General features: G+C 34.6%; 1 protein-coding gene across 4 annotated transcripts; it reads left to right on the plus strand.

Moving 5' to 3' along the window:
* The first annotated feature begins 7354 nt into the window (after positions 1-7354).
* On the plus strand, positions 7355-17696 carry LOC123705215 (atypical kinase COQ8B, mitochondrial). Of its 4 annotated transcripts, none has more exons than XM_045653907.1 (9): positions 7355-7519; positions 7819-8404; positions 9509-9725; positions 10120-10329; positions 14149-14264; positions 14817-14979; positions 15404-15606; positions 16401-16553; positions 16974-17696. In XM_045653907.1, the coding sequence occupies exons 2-9, from the start codon at positions 7826-7828 to the stop codon at positions 17259-17261; spliced, it is 1929 nt and encodes a 642-aa protein (XP_045509863.1). In that variant the 5' UTR covers positions 7355-7519; positions 7819-7825; the 3' UTR covers positions 17262-17696. The 4 variants fall into 4 exon arrangements, with proteins under 4 accessions (XP_045509863.1, XP_045509866.1, XP_045509865.1 ...); XM_045653910.1 differs by having other exon boundaries at positions 8099-8404; XM_045653909.1 differs by having other exon boundaries at positions 7366-7408; positions 8099-8404.
* The last annotated feature ends 137 nt before the right edge of the window (positions 17697-17833 follow it).

Consider the following 17833-nt stretch of genomic DNA (forward strand, 5'->3'; position numbering starts at 1 on the left):
AATACAATATAATAGTAGCTAAACGCTACAGAACGGACACTCTCCGCCTCCCGCCAAAATTAAACACTTACCTCACCCCGCACGATCAGACATGTTATGGTACCCATTTCCCCGCAAGGACGATACCAACGACGTCTTTAGACGAAACGCAACGAAGATTGACAACATTAAGGCCGTGTACGCGGTCCGTGCGCTGTTTGGCTCAAATATGTGATTTTTCAAACCAGATTGTCCATCAACCACTTATCTTACAAACATATGAATTACTAATAATTTTAGGAAATTTTATTGTCTATATAGTTAGTTAAGAGTTTTTTTCAATTAATACAGTATTTGTGAATACCATCAAGATAACTGAGCCGATGATTACTTGATTTCACTTTTAGTGTCAATTTCGAAGCTAAAAATATCTGAAATTGCTGACAGATCTAACACACATTTTTTTTTAACTAACTGCAAAAATCCTTATTAAAATAGTTAGTTAAAAGATTTTTTTATTTTGGACTCCTAACTTACGAAATTAAAATCCGAACAATGTGAATTTTTTTAGAAATTATAGTCGACAAAATGATTATTTTCACCAAGATATTTGACTTAGTTGAATATAATTTATACATATTGCAATAAAAGAACGTCTTACTTATAAGATTAAATTTAAAAAATCAACTAAGGTACCTCTATTATTTTTCTACAATTTTTTTTAAAGTACTATAAAACACTGCGCGCGACCCGATTAAAATCAGTCGGCAGCGAGCCTTCCCAGAGAGAGGACATGTTGCTCGGCGCTCTCCTGTGGACCTATGCTGTTCATAGTAAAAGGATAGCGCAAGCCGCGATCTATCGTAATAGATCGCGGAGATTTTGACTTGCGTTAAATTGAATAAGCCCTCTTAATCAAATTGACTTAAAGCAATCTTATTATTTTGGATTTGTGATTATCGTTTTTCGTAGAAAATGGTTAGATATTGTGCTGTTTACGGATGTATTTCATCAGAAAAACGCGAATTTTTTTTACGCTAGTCACAAATGTGCCAACCATAAAGAGTTTACACACACATTTGCAGTCTCTACAGTGTGACTGTCAAAACTATAATTTTGTATGGAGTGTCCGGGGTGTGCTTTTATTGAACGGATTTTACTGTCTCGGTCTCAAAATATTTCAAGAGAGCAAGACCAATTATAATTTATAACATATATAGGAAATTAAAGGGTGACAACTCAATTTTAGTGCGCTCATTCTATATTTTATTAATGTTCAACCAATATTCGTCATTAGTATTCGTCAGAGTCGCTCAAGTTATTAAAACTTCTATTTTTTTTCATTTCTCATCTTTTATCACAATGCACATAATCACACTATTACAATATTATTGTATTAGTTACTATTAACGATAGTATTTTAAGTTATTATTCTGTGTCGTATAGATGTCCCAGTCAAATTGTATCTCGGTAGAGAGTAGTATATTCTTTGAATTGTATTATTTCGCTGTTTACAAACGCTTGGCATTTTGTAAATTGGGACAACCCTGAGAGCGTTTTCACATTATCCGATCCGATATCGGATATCGGAAGCCGATAGCCGATATCCGATATCGGACACAATTTGCCCTTTCACATTATCCGATAATATCGTCCCGATAACATGAGTGTTGCCAGAAAGTGGAAAAGTAGATATATTGGGAATTAAAATAAACAGTGGATGCATTTGTGTTACAAAAAATAAACTTTATTTTAAATGAAATAAATAGTAATAAATAAACTGATGTTTTTCAAACCGGTTTAATCTGCTTACTGCGGAGTATGGATTTGTACCCTCTGCAGAGTCAGAATCTAGTTTCAATATTCAATTTCATTGTGAGGCTTGTTTTTTTATATGCTGTTTTTCTTTTTTTATTATTAGAACATGTTGTGTGGTCGTAGTGAATTTTAGAACTTTTTTATATTAAATCATGTATGACTGTTATAGGTCTACCAGAATCTGATGGCATATTTATAATTAAGAAATAAAAGATTTTCATATGGCAATGTTATTTGACAACTATCAAATTGGTTGTCAAATTATTTGTCTTCTTTGGAATTGATGAATAATTTTTAGGATTTCGTCTAAAAAATCTTCGTAAATGTGGAAAAAGCCGCTGCGGTCACAAGCAAGAGGTGTTGTTTATAATGTGTATGGAAAAACATTCGATGAAGAAGGGTCAAACACATCACAATTTTCAATTTTGAATATTTTATTGGTAAATTGGACTTACCCGTTTTGATACTTAAAATTAAAATTATTATAAGTAGGTAACTATAATATTGTTTGTTGATTACAATATAATTTTATGAAAACTTATTACAAGAGTTTCCAATACGGCTATTCGTCAAGTCCAAGCTGTCCAAGTCAATTTGATATTGTGTGTATCTGTTAATACTTACGAAAATAAACATAGTTTTTATTTATTTTATAAAAAAAATTATTAGCATTATCTAGTTTTGATCTGCATTATCATTACATCCATATTTTTACATGGCATAATGATAATGAATATACAAATATAGGTATGTGTAAATAATAATACTTATGTATTACATAGATAAAAGTAATATGTACATTATACATGTAAGTATGTATAGGTAAACCAGAATCTGATGGCAATTAGGGAAATCAAAATTTTGAGTGTGCAACCCTAGGGAAAATGGACTGAACGATCTTGATACTGCTTATTTTTTATTTTGTCCTCAACATCATTAGTCACATTACATAAGTGCACAATACTGTACTTAATAATGAGATATCCACTTAATATTATGTAGGTACATACTTACATGTTTAATATACATATTACTTTTATCTATGTAATACATATTACATATTATTTACACATACCTATATTCATTATCATTATGTCATGTAAAAATATGGATGTAATGATAATGCAGATCAAAACTAGATAATGCTAATAATTTTTTTATAAAATAAATAAAAACTATGTTTATTTTCGTAAGTATTAACAGATACACACAATATCAAATTGAATTGGACAGCTTGGACTTGACGAATATCCGTATTGGAAACTCTTGTAATAAGTTTTCATAAAATTATGTTGTAATCAACAAACAATACTATAGTTACCTACTTATAATATTTTTAATTTTAAGTATCAAAACGGGTAAGTCCAATTTAACAATAAAATATTCAAAATTGAAAATTGTGATGTGTTTGACCCTTCTTCATCGAATGTTTTTCCATACACATTATAAATAACATCTCTTGCTTGTGATCGCAGCGGCTTTTTCGACATTTTCGAAGATTTTTTAGACAAAATCCTAAAAATTATTCATTAATTCCAAAGAAGACAAATAATTTGACAACCAATTTGATAGTTGTCAAATAACATTGCCATATGAAAATCTTTTATTTCTTAATTATAAATATGCCATCAGATTCTGGTAGACCTATAGGTCTACATAATATTAAGTGGATATCTCATTATTAAGTACAGTATTGTTCACTTATGTAATGTGACTAATGATGTTGAGGACAAAATAAAAAATAAGCAGTATCAAGATCGTTCAGTCCATTTTCCCTAGGGTTGCACACTCAAAATTTTGATTTCCCTAACTGCCATCAGATTCTGGTTTACCTATATGTTCTTATACAAATAAAATAAAAAAAAAAATCAACTCAGTATTAAAGCGACGAAACTAGCAAATACAAATTCAAATTACATTTACAAATGTAGGTGCTGTTATTACAATTTTATAGTGCTAATATGTACATTCTACCTAATATCTGGGGGTGCAAATATTTAAACAGAAATAAATTAAACTAAAGTAGCCTACTCACGATTCAATTTCAGTAACAATCTGCTGACACAATCTGCAGTGAGCTGACAGATTGTGTCGTGAATAGTATAGTTGAGGGCACGTTGGGGGCGTAACCCAACATGTTGTGTATTGGATCGGCGCGGAAGCAACCCGACAAATTGTCTCAGCAGATTGTGTGCGTGTTGAATCGTGAGTATTGTGATTGCTCCAATCTCGGCTCAATCGCGCTGCGCAGTAATCGCAAAATGGCGGTTTTGAGATAAACGCGGGAAAGACATTTTTACATATTTGAGGAAGATGTTTATATTTTATAGCCGTTTATACTTTATAGCCCTTGAAATCTATCAATAAAATTGGAAAAAATACAAGCTTTACAAAGATAATTATCTTATATTTCATAAATTAGTATATCCATTAATAATGCGTATTATTGCGTTGAGGTTTAGCATCAGGCCAGGCATCAACGTGACGTGCACACGTTGTGGCAAGCAATCGCGGAATGAAATTGTATCAGCAGATTGAGGGTTGGATGAATCGTGAGTAGAGAACGCTCAATCGCGACTTCAACAAATTGTGTCAGCAGATTGTGGGTTGTGTTGAACCGTGAGTAGGGCCTTTTAACTAATTCACAGTCACAGATTCCGCAATGTACATAATACCACAGACTAATAATAATATAGCCATGACAACCAAAATGGTAAACAAGCTCAAAAGTCGCCGCGCGTTCTTGACAAAATTTAGGGTCGCCGCCTTAGATTATGGATTGGTCTCCGCGCACGCTACGACTAGATACCGCCGGCGTACTCGAAAAATGCGGCAACTAAAAGTACGCCGAAATCGGCGTACCCGAGCCAGTCGTGTCACAAGCATTGTGTGGAGAGGGTGTACCGATAGTTTCTAAAGATTTTGGACAAAACCTGAAGTAAAATGCCTGTTTGTGCCATAAAACTGTTTAAAAAAAATACAACAAATAATAAGAAAGACACTGGGATCACGTAACATCAGGAATAATCGTATTATTCGATATTTCACCTGTACTTTGAAAATGTTGTTTACGAAAATACGACGCCATTTAGTGTTGCCGTACTGCATATCCCAAAAACACACTTTTAATTTGAACTTATTTTATTCATAATGTTTTTTTTTCAATACTATTAGGTACTAACGCATATTATAAAAAAAATGATAATAACAATAATTTATTTCTGTTTAACCTTGTTTAACTGACTCTGAATATGTTATTTTTTTATTACTGCTTTTTTACTTTTAAAAAACCTTTGTGATAGTATAGTGGCATCGCAAGTGGATTTGAGTCACATGTTCATGGGTTCGATTCCCGGCAAGGCCAAAATGAAATGAAAATATTTTTCAAACTTCTTTCCAAGATAGCCCATTTCCCATTTATGGGGTAAAATTTATGTAGCTGGCAGTACAATTCTTCACACACACTAGCGTCCTTACAAATTGCCTTACACACACTACAGAACTGAGTTGCCGCACTCACGGAGCTATTGTTTTTAGGTGGAGCGGTATCTAGTCGTAGCGCGCGCGCGGAGACCAATCCTTAGTCTAAGGGTCGCCGCATTCTAATTCTGAAATTTTAGAGAAAACTAAACAAAATTGCCGTATTGTAAATTTTCTTTTCAATAAAAAGGGTTTGATTTAAAAAAAATCAACTGATAGATCGTAGTTGTACATACAGTAAAAATAACTACAATAAAGAAACCGACTTCAAAAACAGCTGGAAAAGTAAAATATAAAAAAGATTTGATATTATTAATTACTTAATATTATTTAGATGTGCTATTTATTATACAGGTTTGATATCGGCGCTAAAACAAAGCACTAAATCTGTGACTCAATGACAACAATACAATAAACAGCTTACAGCACAACAGTAGTCCGAGTAGGAGGAGGAGCGAGGCAGAATGAGTAAATAAAGATAAAAGATACTAATATTTCGAAGATACGGTTGAATTTAAGAACACAATATATTTTTGTTTACTTCAGTTCAGCCAATTGCCGTATATTATAGGACGATATTAAAATAGCTCCCGTATAAATCGTATTTTTAATGCCTTTAAATACTTAAATGAATGTTTTCTTAATAAAAAGGTTTAAAGTAAATGAAAGGATTTTTTTTTTACATTTAGCGCCTAGAAATGACTGAAAATACACAAACTAGTGCTTTTTTTGCTGTTGGTATACTACCTTTTCGAAAATTGAGTTGGTAACACTGAACATTATCGTCCGATAGTTCACGGGAATATCGGTGTTGGCTCCGATATCCGATATCGGACCGGACAATGTGAAAGACAGGTACGTAAATCATACATTTTACTTAGCCTCCGATATCGGATATCGGCTATAGGCGTCCGATATCCGATATCGGACCGGACAATGTGAAAACGCTCTGAGGGACAACCTGTGTAAGCGGGAAGAAAGGTACAAACAAAGGTAAAGCGTCTTATTCACGGTCCATCTTGACGTACGTCCCGCCAAGGTCATACACGATGCACGACGCATATTCACGGTCCATCCCCGCTGTACGTCAGCTCAAGGCTGCCAGTGTTGCCACCGAAGTATCAAGCTACCCACCAGAAGAGACCTCTGAAACCACCAGAAATCCACTGTGCTGGATGTATAAAGAGTAAATAAATATTTTTAAAAATGTGTTTTTTTGTACTTTTTGCAGTACCTAAGAATTTTTCATTATTTTTAAATGAATTATATGAATCCAAACATTCCAAATCTAAATTTATTTCAAGAGCTCATTTTTAATTAATTTTTAATGAAGCTCGGTTTCTCTCTTCCCGCCACTTCACATTCATGACCGAAAAGACTCTTTCAGTAAATGCTGAAGTGGCGGGAACAGAGAGTATAATATAGCTAATCATTTTTTTTAAACAAACAAATTCGTTAGGACATTTTTTTTAAATAAATTGCCATTTTTCTGCAGTGGACTTTTGCATAAAATCTTTGTTATTCAACAATTCGCCTTGGAGTTCTTTTAAAATAATAACTTCTGAATATAAACTGTCCATGTGTACTAGGTTGATCCAAAAGTAATGATAATTGGGTATTTCCTGTGTACATAAAAATATAAAATAACTGTTTCTTGCTTGCTCATGTACTCACTACGTTATCACAAAACTAAACTAACTACTAAGTTATCACAAAAAAATCATATCAATAGGCCACGTTTCCAAGTATTTACATTAATTTCTGTTGGTAACACTGATCTGCTGTACAGCAAGCCTATTCACTGTCCATCTGCACGACGTTCGCGGTGGTGGGGGTGCTCGCTGGATGAAAAATTGGTCGTGCACATCCAGCAACGTAATAATAATAATTATTGACGTACGTCAATACTATTCACGGTCGTTTTGCGTCGTGCATCGTGTATGACCTTGGCGGGACGTACGTCAAGATGGACCGTGAATAAGACGTTTAATCTAATATGAAATCTGTACGATATTTAGTTGATTATCTGTTTGAAGCTGTCAAATACTGACATTGACATACATTTGAATTGAAATTGGACGCAAATTGGACGTGAATTCAGATTTGGGATATGATTTTGGGTTTTAAAATTGTACCTAATACTCTTCATATGCGGTGATTTGTGATAATAATTGATTGTGATAAGTGAAGTTTTACATTACATACATTAAACGTTACAATAACGGTTTGATTAAAAATCACTGTAAGAAACAATTTCATTACTATAATGAATTTAAAGTACCTATATAACTTTCAAAAATTGCTCAACCTACACACATTCAATCTCTACCTTAATTTATATTTTATATTCATTTATAATTTATATTTTATTTATTATTATGTGCAATTTTAAATTAAATATTATGCAATAATATACCATTAACTATGAAATTATAAATAACCTTGAAGATTACACAACTCTGAGCTTTTTATATACTTTATTTATGTGACATGTTTATTGTTTAACCTGTAAATTTTCTGTACATTTCACTTAACTTTCAGGGATATTATGTCTCATATTAACGACTTCATAGGTGTAGTGAGGGGTATTCGTCAAGTTGTGGAGGCTAGCCTTAAATTACAACAAGAAAGCACTAGACTAATATGGAATAACTCAAGCTTTAAACCGCTAATCCAAAATTGTCCTTCTAACACCTTTACAAATAAAGCAAACCCTGATACACCTAAAGATATTTTCGAAAGAGCTTTGGTTGTGGTACATGGTCTTAGGCAATATGCTCTGATGCATGTACCCAATTTTAATAGTAATGTTGAAAAACAGACTATGGATGCCCAATTGCAAGATGAGATTGAACAACTGAACAAGGAATTTGACAAAACATTTGAAAGCTTGAAGAAGTCACAAGTACAAACTAATGTCTCTGGATCCATACCTTCCAATGCAATTGTTGTGCCTTTAGAAAAGTTGAAATCTCAAGTGGATCGGCTTAAAGTTACTCCAATTGTTACACCTAAGGTATTAGAACATGCATCAGATCCAGTAGAAAAAGTAACATCTATTGATGTTGAGCAGAGTAAACCATCTCCAGCAGCTAAACCAGTTGTAAAGAAGAAATTAAAAGTATCAGTAGGTATTTATTCTATTCATAACTTACTAATACTTAAATAATGAAGTTAAAGACAAGTAATTGCCTTTCATTAACAAAACTAACCATATAATAATGCATAATTCTCAAGCAGAATGTGTTGCTCAGTCTGATTATTACAACATCTACATTATATTAACTTCTTATACAACAGGAATAATAAAGGTACACTGTACAAGTGTACAGACATAGCTTACAACAAAATTACTTTTCTATAAATTAGATGTTTTCTATGGGCTTTTTATTGAAGTGATATTTCTTTAGATGCATTGAGAGTAAAATTCAAGATTGTGTCATGGCAATATCACGTAATGTATAGTCCTTTCCACCTAAGATGATTTCTGTGACACATCGATTTTTGACACGCGTAGAGATGTCCTTTACTGAAATCGTATCAATTGTTTCCGATAATCGATAATATTTTATATGGAAATAAAATTGATTTCAATAAAGTACCAAAATTAGCTTTTTCGGCATTTCGCCAACAATTAACTATGGAAACTTAGCAAAAAACAGCAACAAAAAGTCAACAATAACAATAAGTAACAATAACAGAATACCACGTAAAGTATCAATATAAAAAGGCAACTTGTATACAAGGCTGATGCACTCATACAGACGATTGACTCGATTGACAAACGATCACAAGATGGGCGCCGATTATTTGATTTTCCAACTCTATGATTTTTCAACGATCCATTTCATGTACACGAATTGCATAGGTATTATATTTTTGTGTTATTTTATTTTTCATTATATTAAACTAAACAATACTGTTTTTGATTTATAAGCTTAAGATGTTTCATTTTTATATTTTTGGTAATAAAGCCGCCATAAAATAAAAATACTAAGCACTAAAATTATTTTGGCGTTTTAAACATAAAATACGTAATTCGGAACACGATGAAGTGTCACAGGAATCATCATAGGTGAAAAGGGCTATAGTAAGGCAATGATCTTGCCAATGACGTTTCACTTCAGACACTGTTCACTTCAAACGCACACTCTTATGTATACATTACATATTCATATAGGGCAATATTGTATCGAAGTTATAACATATACATAATCATTTTTGTTCACAGTTGAGCGCAAGTTCCAAGCCAAGAGTAGTTCCATCTTCACGTATAGGTAGAATGATTTCATTTGGTTCGTTAGCAGCTGGTCTGGGAGTGGGCACAGTGGCTCAGTATGCCAGGAACACTCTGCAGTCCGTAACGGGGAAACCGGATGACACCAGTAATGCATTCCTCTCTCCAGCCAATGCTGAAAGGATTGTAGACACGCTTTGCAAAGTAAGAGGTTAGTTAGTATACACAATATATATTTTGAGTACAAATGTTTGGCTTTGGCTAACATACTTATGTATGATATAATCATATTTCTTGCTTACTGAAACAATACAAAAATATTTTCCACTTTTGAGCTTCTGGGATACCCCATATCAAATTTAATATTCCACCAGCCGACCCGACAGACGTCCTGTCTGTGCAAATTGTCAAACCCATGAAGTAAATATGGCCGTTATGATTTCGCATTTTCTAAAATGTTTGGCACAAATTTCTCAAGCTCTTCTTTCAAAAGATCCTTCCTCTTTAAATAACAAACACATAAAAATAAGAATTGTCTAAACCGGTCCATCCTTTCATGCGTGATTCCGTGACGAGAGAAATATATATCATACTTATTCCAACAGGTGCTGCCCTAAAATTGGGACAACTCTTGAGCATACAAGACGAGTCAATGATACCGTCGGACTTGCAGCGAATTTTCGAGCGCGTGCGTCAGTCAGCCGACTTCATGCCCACGTGGCAAGTTGAGAAAGTTATGACGTCACAGCTCGGGCCTGATTGGCGAAATCGGGTGCAGTCCTTTGAAGAGAAGCCGTTTGCTGCTGCATCTATAGGTTTGTTGAAAATCTATGAAACAAACTCATCTAATTTTCCTCTTTGATCATAAAAGATCAGGTTTTTAATGAAAAAAAAAATTGTGGTAACTTTTAGTTTATTTTTTATTTTTTTATTTATGGCCTTAAAATGATATGTACATCTTACATTTACATTACCACAACATTCTTCGTAGATTTTAGATATTTGATACAGTACAAAAAATCATTAGATTCTGATGATGTGGTTTTTAGTAGTTTAAATGAAGCTTTAAATGTTGCATAGAAAAAATAGGTAGGGCTTAGGTGTGAGCTACTACCGGGGTCCATAGGTGGCGGATAATGGAACGACTGTAAGATATTACAGTTAGCTGCCGAGTGCAGTCCCCGACCACACACCGGCAGCGTTGGAGGGTGTAGTGGAGAGCCCTTAGGAAAGGCTCTCTCAAGAAATACTACAAAGATCCAATGAAAACGCTGTGACATGGCGAGTCAATGCCGCCAGTAAATAGGCATTTTCCTTCAACTACGGGCAGCTGCGTAGATGATAGGCTGAGTGAGTGGGAGCTTAGTAAGCACGTACAGTCATCAGTCACATTGTTGACTTGAAACCCTTGGTTTCTAGGACAGCAAACAGCGATGTGGAAGGCAACGGAAAACCACCACATTATTTTTTTCCCAGGATGTCATTATGGCTGAGACTAATATAACCATGGCCCTCAGTCCCCGGCAGGCCTTAAGTGGCCAGAGGGTGCTAAGAATCTCCGGGTCAGCCATAAAGATAGCAACTTGGAATGTCCGCAGTTTATATGAAGACGGAAAGTTGGAAAACCTTGTACAGGAAATGAACAGGATGGAGCTGGATATCCTAGGTATAAGTGATTTGAGATGGTATGGAAGTGGGACATTAACATCCGGTGATGCTACAATGTACTTTTCTGGTAGCGACGACAGTCGACATCATAGATATGGAGTTGCAGTACTTCTTAGAACCAAAATGCAATCATGTGTAAGAAATTTTTTGCCCCTTTCAGACCGAGTTATGTTAATACAACTGTACGCAAAGCCATTCAACATCAACATAATTCAAACATATGCTCCCACAGCTGACAAAAGTGACGAACTGAATGAGACATTCTATAGTCAAATAGAAGAAGCTCTCAAATTGACTAAATCTAATGAGTTAACAATTGTCACAGGCGATTTTAACTCCAAAGTTGGTCAAGGTGCGGTATCTGATGTTGTTGGAAGTTTTGGGCTTGGCATTCGGAATGACAGGGGGGAAAGACTAGTGCAGTTCTGCCAAGAACACGATTTCATCGTTGCCAATACGTTCTTTAAGTTACCTCCACGTAGGCTTTACACTTGGCGATCACCGGCCGATAAGATGGATAAGATCGTAAGGAACCAGATAGACTACTTGTTGATAAGTAAGAGGCATAGAAATAGCATAAAATCTGCTAAGACGTATCCTGGTGCAGATATTGGTTCTGATCACAATCCTGTCGTAGCTGTTATTAAGGTAAATTTGAAGAAAATATGTCGTCGCGGAACAAGTAACAAAATCGATCTTGACAAGTTGAAAGATCTCGAATGTAGAAAAGAACTTCATAAAGCTATTAATGACAATATTTGTAAGCTGAAACAGGGTAATGATATTATTGATTCTTCAAACACGGAACAAGGGTGGGTAACCTTAAAAACTTCTATTATTAACGCTAGCAACAAGATCTTAGCAGCATCACCGCCAAGAATAAAGAAGAGTAAATGGATTACGGATGAAATCTTAGATCTAATGGAAACGAGACGCGAGAATAAAACAAACAAAGAAAAGTATGATACGATACAGGCCCTAATACGTGAAAAGATAAGACAAGCAAAAGAATGTTGGTACGGTAACTTATGTTCCGAAATAGAAGATCTAGACAAGAAGTATGACAGCTTTGGCATGCATAAGAAGATAAAGGAACTTATTACACCTAAAAACCAAGGACGTAACCAAATGGCTATTCTTAAAAGTGATGGCAAATACACCACTTGCACCAATGACCTACTGACTACTTGGGAACTCTATGTAAAAGAACTCTTTCGCGATAGACGACCTGATCCTGGGGACTTCAATTGTTATGATATGGGTCCATCAATTACAAAAGGCGAAATCTGCAACGTTATCTCGAAGGCAAAAACCGGAAAAGCCGTGGGACCGGATGAAGTACCAATCGAACTTATAAAGGAAATTGAGGAATGTAATTTAGATTACATTACAAACCTCTTTAACGCTATCTATGATTCAGGTACAATCCCATCAGATTGGCTCAAATCAACATTCGTAGCAATTCCCAAAGTAAAGAATCCCAAGAAATGTAGCGAGTACCGAACTATCTCACTTATGAGCCATGTTTTGAAATTATTCTTAAAAGTAATTCACAATAGGATCTACTCGAAATGTGAAGCGACGCTTTCGAACACCCAATTCGGTTTTAGAAGCGGTCTTGGGACTAGAGATGCTCTTTTTGGCTATCAAGTGTTGATACAGAGGTGCTGGGATATGAACAAGGATGTATTTGTTTGTTTTATCGATTACGAAAAGGCCTTTGATAAGGTACAGCACGTTAAGCTAATGGAGGTGCTCGAGAGAATTGGTCTAGACTATAAGGATTGCCGTTTAATAAGAAATCTGTACTGGAACCAATGTGCAAATGTAAGAATAAATGGCAAATTATCTTCACACGTAGAGATTCAGCGAGGTGTACGTCAAGGTTGCATTTTATCTCCCTTGTTGTTTAACTTATATGCCGATTCTATATTCTCAGAGGCTTTAGACAACAACCCGCATGGCATCACACTTAATGGGAAACTGCTTAACAACATGAGATATGCAGACGATACGATACTAATCGCGGAGTCAGTCAGTGGCCTACAAGATCTGGTCAATTCTGTAGCTTCCGTGAGTGCTGACTATGGTATTAACATCAATGCAAAAAAGACTAAGTGTATGACAATTAGCCGAACACCAGAGCTTTACACACAACCTTTATATCTCAATAGTCTAGTTCTTGAACGTGTTTCCAAATTTCGATATTTAGGCACAATGGTTGATGATAGAGGTGACCACAGCCTTGAAATTCGTTGTAGGATTGAGCAAGCACGTAGTGCCTTCACTAAGTTAAAACGAGTTCTATGCGACAGACGCCTTAACATTAAGCTCCGGACACGTATTGCACGATGCTATGTCTTTTCTGTACTCCTTTACGGTATGGAAGCTTGGACGCTGACAGAGACTATGTCCAAAAAACTGGAAGCGTTTGAGATGTGGGTGTATAGAAGGATGCTTAAAATATCTTGGACAGAACGTGTACGAAATACCACCGTGCTAGCTAGAATGCAAAAGACAACAGAGGTACTGACAACAATCAAGAAAAGAAAACTCGAATATTTCGGTCATGTGATGCGTAACAGCAAGAAGTATGAACTCCTTCAACTAATCATGCAGGGCAAAGTGGCAGGTAGAAGGAGACCTGGCCGCAGACGGATATCATGGCTCAGAAATCTTCGTCAGTGGTTTGGGAAGAGCACTAAATCATTGTTCAGAACAGCGGTTTCCAAAATTGAAATAGCCCTAATGATCGCCAACCTCCCAAAGGAGAAGGCACTTTAAGAAGAAGAAGAAGAAGAAGATAGAAAAAATAAATTAAAAGTGTGTATTAAATTGGATAGAATCCTTCAAAGATCCTTGAAGTCACTATATCTTTACTTTCCGTTTAAACATCGAACTTCAAATTGACTACCCTAATTGGTTCTCTAACAGACAATATTGATTAATATATTTTATTTAATCAGGCCAAGTACACTTAGCGGTTCTACACAGTGGTCAGGAAGTGGCTATGAAAGTGCAGTATCCGGGTGTAGCCAAGGGAATTAATAGTGACATTGATAATCTCGTTGGTGTTCTAAAGGTATAACTTATTATTTTATTGTTTATTTGAACTTTACAATAAATTTATATTCATTTATTATTATAATATGACAACGATATTATAATTATTCGATTTGTTGCTATTGATTGTTAGGTAACCCCTTTAATTTTTTATTTGGGAAATAAGAAAGTAAGTCACTACATAGTATAAAACAAAGTCGCTTTCTCTGTCCCTATGTCCCTTTGTATGCTTAAATCTTTAAAACTACGCATGGATTTTGATGCAGTTTTTTTAATAGATAGACTCACTCATGATAGAGTGATTCAAGAGGAAGGTGTTAGTATATATGTAATTTATTAGGTTTTAGACAAAGCGGACGAAGCCGCAGGCGGTTAGCTAGTATCTAATATATAATATATATAATGGAAACATTTATAAGTATTCTTCCTTTCAGCCTACTCACTGCTACAACTTACACCAATTCTACTGAATTATTTGTGTGTTTGTGTGGTTAGTTGTGTGTGTGGACCTAGCATATTTATTTTCAAGTATGTAAATTAAATATGCAACTAGACGAATATATTTTTCTAGGTATGGAATGTATTTCCGAAGGGCATGTTCATAGATAATGTTGTGGAGGTTGCGAAGAAGGAGCTTGCTTGGGAAGTGGATTACATTCGAGAGGCGGAATGTACTAGAAAGTTCAAGAGGCTTCTAGCGCCCTTCCCCGAGTATTACGTTCCTGAAGTTATAGGTACGTTTTGTTAATATGTATTTACTCCTGGAATGAATGTATAATGTAAGAATGCTTTTGTTCAAAGCTATCTTTCTGTAAGCTATATTATTTCTGTAAATACTATTGAATTCATAATTATTAAGATGAAATTACTGTTGCATAAATACAAAGTTGAAAATATTATTAAGAGCTAGCGCGCTAGAGCAACTTTTGTCTCCGCAACTATTTTGTCTCTCCCATCAACTCTATGGGCTAGTAAGAAAGTGCGCGCACGTAGCGACGCAACTCCCCATAGAGTTGATGGGAGAGACAAAATAGTTGCGGAGACAAAAGTTGCGCTTGCGCGCTAGCTCTTATTGTTGTTAATTGTGTTTATGTGTAAATAAACATAATTCATAGACTGTTTAACATACTTTAACTGAGTACATTTTTTTTGTTATAGACGATTTATGTGCGCCAGAAGTGATGACCACAGAGTTAATAGATGGCCAGCCCATAGACAAGCTATTTGATGCAGACGAAGAGACGAGATACGACATCGCTTATAAAATCATGCAGCTTTGCTTGCGAGAGATGTTTGTGTTGCGTTGTATGCAGACGGATCCCAATTGGGCGAACTTCTTTTATAACACCAATACTAAACAGGTAAGAAATATTAGTGTACGTAACAAACGTTATTTTCTGCGGGACTTTTCTCATGTATTTTTTTTGTATTGTTTGTGTCATGTGCATAATTTGATGAACAGTGCAGTTTAAGGGGGCTGACAAGACCAAATTTAACAGTGATTGCGCTCTCGTTTACTCCCATACAATTGGACAATGTGCGCAAACGAGAGCGCAATATCACTGTTACAGGGCGGGGCCAGGTCGTAGAAGAAAATAATAAGAAAATATGTGATTTAAGGAAAAGTGTGGGTGATATGCGAAACATGATTCGTTAGAGGTTCAGGTATAATTATGTTGACTTCGTGTTTTAAATTGCAGGCCCGTATGTCAAAAAATAAAGACATAGAATCGTTTAATGATGATTTTAAGAGCAATCTTTGCAATTATTTTCTATCGAGCCGATTTCGTCCAATTATGTATCGAGTCCGTCCACGGTCTTTGAAATATGATGAATATTAACATATATTTTTTTTTGATGGGCTAGAATCTTTTCTTAAAAAACTGCTCAAATAACTTCAATTTGGTCTTGTCAGCCCCTTAAGTAAATATTACTCCGTGATTATAATTCTTTAAAAAAATCATAGTTTTAGAGAAATTAGCTTTCATTTAAAGTTGGATGTGAGTAAATACTCACATTTATACATATCAAATAATAATTTTCAAGATTTGTAGAATATGCAATTTTGAAAACCAATACTGAAGTGAAGTGACAATGATGTTGAATTTTGTTAATAATTATGCTTTGATTAACATTGTTGTTTTCATATGTTTAGTTGGTTCTATTGGATTTCGGTGCGACGCGTGAATACTCGAAAGAGTTTATGGATCAATACATTGAGATTATAAACGCAGCGTCAGAGGGTGATCGAGATGCTATTCTACAGATGTCGCGTGATATGAAATTCTTAACAGGTTACGAGTCTAAGGTGTGTAATTTTAATAATGTTAGCTTTTGAGCTTTCCTATTAAAACACTATGACACATTTTATATTAGTACTACATATTTCTTCAAATTGGTAAGTAGATTATTTTTAAAATATATGTATCCATACTAATATTATAAATGCGAAAGTAACTCTGTCTGTCTGTCTGTTACTCAATCACGCCTAAACTACTGAACCAATTTGCATGAAATTTGGTATGGATATACTTTGATACCCGAGAAAGGACATAGGCTACCTTTTATTGCAAAATATGTACCACGAGCGAAGCCGGGGCGGACCACTAGTAATTAAATAAAAAAAAGACAAATTAGGCCATGATGTAAATTCCCATTTTGTACAGGGAATAATTTCAAAAATTTCCCCTTTACATATATGTATCTAATGTCTATTTTCACATTTCAGCTAATGGAAGAAACGCACGTGGACACAGTTATGATAATGGGCGAAGTATTCACCAAAGAAGGCTCACAGGGCTTCGACTTTGGTTCACAGAGCACTACGAAGCGAATACAATCCCTCGTGCCCACAATACTAACGCACAGACTATGTCCACCCCCAGAAGAAATATATTCCTTGCATCGCAAACTCTCTGGCGTCTTCCTACTCTGTTCAAAATTGAAGGTCAAAATGAACTGCCGCGAAATGTTCCAAGATATCTACAGGCAGTATAAGAGCAATGGCTTCGAGTGAACGTTAAAATAAGTACAAAGACGAAATAAATCGCATAAACTAAGCTATCATGACGGATTTCTGAATTCAGCAATCATAAAAAATTATGATATAAAATAAAGTGTGGAAAGTTAATAACTTTAATTGATTAATGGTAAAATTATATTTTTAAAACTCTGTGCTATAATTGTTAATAACAAAAGAAACTTATTTTACTAATAAATTCGTTTGGTTAAATCCAATACTGTAACAAAGTGAAAGTTGGTTTTTTATGAATAATGCTACCTCATATATTGTATTTATATTGTATGTATTTGGTGTTTATAAGTATTAACATTTAACATAATGAAAAAGATACAATATTTGCCATTTTTCTATGTAGATATAGCGACTAGCCTGTATGATAAATATTTTGTAAATTAATGTTGAATTAATAAAATAAATGTTTTATGTTAAGAATGTTTTTTTCTTTCTAATTTTTCGTTTCATGCATTCTTCATCCAGCTTCTACAATATATATCTGCATATTAAAATGAATAAATTATAAGCCCACTTGCGTCTTGATAACTTATTATCAAATCTGTAAAAGGCAA

This window comes from Colias croceus, chromosome Z, assembly GCF_905220415.1.
Source record: "Colias croceus chromosome Z, ilColCroc2.1".
NCBI lineage: Eukaryota > Metazoa > Arthropoda > Insecta > Lepidoptera > Pieridae > Colias > Colias croceus.

Coding starts and splice junctions, on each gene's coding strand:
- LOC123705215 (XM_045653907.1), top strand. CDS start 7,826: ATGTCTCATATTAACGACTTCATAGGTGTAGTGAGGGGTATTCGTCAA. Junction 9,726..10,119: donor CACGCTTTGCAAAGTAAGAG/GTTAGTTAGTAT, acceptor TTATTCCAACAG/GTGCTGCCCTAAAATTGGGA. Junction 15,607..16,400: donor ATAACACCAATACTAAACAG/GTAAGAAATATT, acceptor TCATATGTTTAG/TTGGTTCTATTGGATTTCGG.